Raw genomic sequence first — 4,093 nt, 5'->3', positions numbered from 1 at the left:
GTGTGTGTGTGTGTGTGTGTGTGTGTGTGTGTGTGGGGGGGGGGGGGTGTTGGGTGTGTACATATACATTCCAGATTTATTGCATCGTAAAATAAACTTATCCAATTATATCAGAATGCTCGACAAATTTCAAGCGCTCTTAAGTTGCAAATAGTAAAAGCTGCCAGAGCTAATGAATATAGTAAACGAACTTTTGTAAAATTTCCTTGGATGTGTTTACATTGTACAGGGAAGACACACGTGCAAAGGCGACGTCTGGGCGTTTGCCGTCACGCTGTGGGAAATACTGACATTCGCGCGGGAGCAACCGTTCGAGGAGTTTTCGGATCATCGAATAGTGGAGAATGCGACTTACTTTTATCAAGAGGATGAGCGAAGGGTAAGTGCACGGAGTAATTCTTCGACTTTTTTCCCTCATTGTGTCCGATGTACTTAATGTAATGAGTGCACTATGAGTACTTGATTTCGCATTGAGTGCCTTGCGAAGCTTTCAAGGCTTTGAACGCCGCTATTTATTCCGTCTTTCCAGACTTCTGATTACCTTACTCCATAGATTCTTACTTCGTTTTTTTCTATTCTTTACGTAGCTTCTTTCAAGAGTAGTCTGAACGTGTCCTATTTCTTTAAAATTGACTGTAGGACAATTAACATCGTTGAAAAAACAGATTTAAATAAACGCACGGTGTCGAACATGTAATTATAAAAGTGGGTCGCGCGAATGTGTTTCCATGAAAATGGCAGAACTACTTGCTTAGTAATTCATATAATGTAATAAATATTGCGTCGCACTCGAGCCCGTCGCGTTCATTTTCCCAACATCAAGAGTGCTTCAAACCAACACGCGCATTGTAAGAATTGTTATTGTATACTCTCTCGGTGTTGTAGAGAGAGTTTGTTAATATTTACGAACAGTTCATTGTATAACAAATATTGTGATTAATTACGTGAGCAAAATATTTTTATTATGTCTGTGCCGTTTATTTCTGTAATATCGTGTTAAATTTATAATGAAATCATCGCGAGCAATCTGTTTTTTATTCTGGTATATTTTATTCTGGTTTTTTATTCTGTATATAACACAAAAATATATCAACGCTTTGATTATATATTATATACAAAATATGTTTAGCGATATCTAGGATAAGATGATACAATTTCGAACATGATACAATTTTGAAATAAGATTTGAATCGAATTTTTGAGGTTCAAGTTTGATTTTTCCTGCTTGGTACTCTTCAATATCCTCCACCACACAATGAGAGAGTACCAAATTTAAATCTCGAAAATTGGATTCAAATTTTATTTCGTTTAGAATTATATCATGTTTGAAATTGTACCTTATTCTACATAACTGATAACGTTAGATTCGACTTTCTTATTTTTGTACAGATGATACTACCGCTGCCAAAAAACTGTCCCAAAGAAATCTACGATCTGATGCGCGAATGCTGGCAGAGGAACGACGTCGACCGACCAAACTTTCGCGAGATTCACCTGTTCCTGCAACGAAAAAATCTCGATTATAAACCCGGTGAGTCAAACGATACTTGATATAGAGAACTGGAAGGCTGGAACCTTATCCGGCTTTCTATGATCGGCGAATTAAATGGCAATTGGTGGAACTGCCCTTCATCGACCAAGCTAGACCAAGTCAGACCAAGTTAGTATCTAGGGTGATGATCCATAAATCGGCTATAACGAACGTAAACTGTTTGTGATGGACGGACGTGTCCATCGTGCTGATGATAACTATTGTACGGTGACACTTACGTGCGAAAAGAAGATATAGGAATCTACGAGCTGATCGCGCCTAGAACTTTTGACGGTTCACGATATTAATATCCCTTTTTTTAGCCGTCAGTCGCCATACATTGTGAACAGCGCTGTGAATTTAATCGATAACCGGTATGAACCGCACAAATCATTGTCGCCGTAACGCAAACTGTGCAAACTACAAGACATTGTCTACAAAATTCGCTTTTTTAATGATTCCTTTACACGAATATAATCTACAGACCGTTACTACGGGTAGATCGACAACTATTTCTCCGAGATACGCATAACAATGCGCAGTGCTTGACAATAGAATATTAATTTTTTATAAGCACTATTTTGAATCTACTAAATATTAATTTTTGTACATATGTATCATTTAATTGACGTATTATTGAAAATTTGTGAACTATTATATACGCTTAACTATATAAAGTGACTCGATCTTCTGGCTAATTCTTGTGCAACTTCTTGTTTCTCTTTTATTTCTTAGCTCGTTATTCTTTTATCAATCGCCTACAGAAGTTACGCGTTAACCAAAACGGATAGCCCCATAATAATGATACCGAGTCTCCACGATACCATATCCACGCTTGCGCAATTGAAATGGATAGATTATGATTTTGATCCGTGGCATTCGATACGAAATGGAACGTTACTAGTGCTGGCAATACGAGGGGAGCACGTTCGATAAATCGCACATACGCTGTTCCGAAATTGATACTGTCAGCAAACAAGCTTATGATATTCGCGCCGTAACGGCACTCGTGTCACGTTCGGGATATACGTGGATCGGACTTGAAAATCGCGAGTTGTACGTAACATGTCCACTGACGAATAACGTAGTCATTTCTAAACTTTGATCCTCGAAATAAAAAAATGGATCTTTATCCAAGATCGAAATTTGCTGATCTTCATGATGGGATTACGTTATCCGTTCTCAGGCCTTTTATATGTCAGTTTCGTAAACATGTTCTGGAAAAAAAATTGTTTTTTCAAAAATCTAGATACAAATAATATACGTATACATATACCATTTTGAAGACAATTAAGCGAGTTGTTTTTAGGAAAGCAAAATCTATAAGCGTATACGATCGAGTTGATTATAATAAATCAATGTGTTTCCCGGCGATATTTAACTGCTTGTATACTCTTTGCTCCATTTTATTTTTCAAGCTATCGTCTTCAAGAAGACAAATATAAAAACAGGCTAATTATCGTTCCTTCAACCATTTAATTGCACGACCAATATCTTTTCCTCCAATTCAGTTGGAAGATTTCTCGTTAACTTTTTAATTGAACACTCGCCATAGTGGCGCGCAGAAAGAATTATACGAATGTCGCTTCAAGGAGCTTATCAATGCACAAAAAATTATGAAATGGGTTAAGAGGAACATCCTGTAAAATTAATCATTGTGCCGTACAAGAAGCATTTTTCGAAGAGTACGGGAAAAGGTAATCTTAAGCCGCGTTAAGTTTTCGTTAAGTTCCCTTAAACTACTCTTAAGCTTAAGATGCGCTTAGCCGAAGTGCATAAATGTTTGACAATACCATTAGAGGTTGCAGTATAAATTCATATAAAGTGTGTAAAGAATGTTGAAGGATTAATCGACAATGTAAATTATTAGATTATTATAAGACCATCATTCTATTGGCGGTCGTATCGCATAATCGTTTTAGGATCGTTAACTCTATCGATACACAAAACTTCTCTCGTGCCCCGTTGTTCGACTTCGGCAAAAGCCGTAAGACGGATGTATCGTGATTCTAGGAGGAAAAAAGGAGCACATGTGACCTGATGTTAAGTTTATAGTGTGGAATAGAGATGGGCGATTTACCCGGTAAATGTTTCTGCTTCATTTGACACGCGTAAAAAATCCGATCAACTTTTTGAACATGATTATAAATGTTTTATATAATAAATATTTGATTTAACTATTTATACTTTATTTTGACGATCAAATTTTTGAGATTATTATTTATTCTCTGAATTTGTTGTCTTTCAAACCGACATGTTTCACATATTCTAGCAGTAAGACATTTCCAGGTAAATAGCTATCGTTAGTATGAAATATTGAAAGACTTATATACTTGTTAGAATGATTCTGTACATGTAGCGAAAGGAAAACAATAGTTGTGCGAAACACGACAGAGATATTCCGACGTTCAAAAACTTGTATACGTCACGTAAATTCCGATACGTTGTTCTAGGTACCTTGCCTTGCACAGGCTAAGGGACTCATGCTCGTGATTTGTAAGATAATTAAGAGTAGAATATATATATATATATATATATATATATATATATATATATATATAT

The 4,093-nt window shown here is 36.2% G+C and overlaps 1 protein-coding gene across 1 annotated transcript in view; it reads left to right on the top strand.

Moving 5' to 3' along the window:
* Window positions 1-1,936, top strand: part of LOC105619447 (discoidin domain-containing receptor 2-like) — an 80,668-nt gene extending 78,732 nt beyond the window's left edge. Inside the window, exons 12-14 of the mRNA XM_012200965.1 lie at window positions 230-379; window positions 1,557-1,660; window positions 1,855-1,936. Coding sequence (XP_012056355.1) covers window positions 230-379; window positions 1,557-1,660; window positions 1,855-1,936 — 336 coding nt within the window. The remainder of the gene's footprint in view (window positions 1-229; window positions 380-1,556; window positions 1,661-1,854) is intronic.
* Window positions 1,937-4,093: the final 2,157 nt, after the last annotated feature.

The sequence above is a fragment of the Atta cephalotes genome, assembly GCF_000143395.1.
Source record: "Atta cephalotes unplaced genomic scaffold scaffold00021, whole genome shotgun sequence".
NCBI lineage: Eukaryota > Metazoa > Arthropoda > Insecta > Hymenoptera > Formicidae > Atta > Atta cephalotes.
Note: the sequence above shows the minus strand (reverse complement) of the source record. Positions and strands in the feature narration are given on the sequence as shown.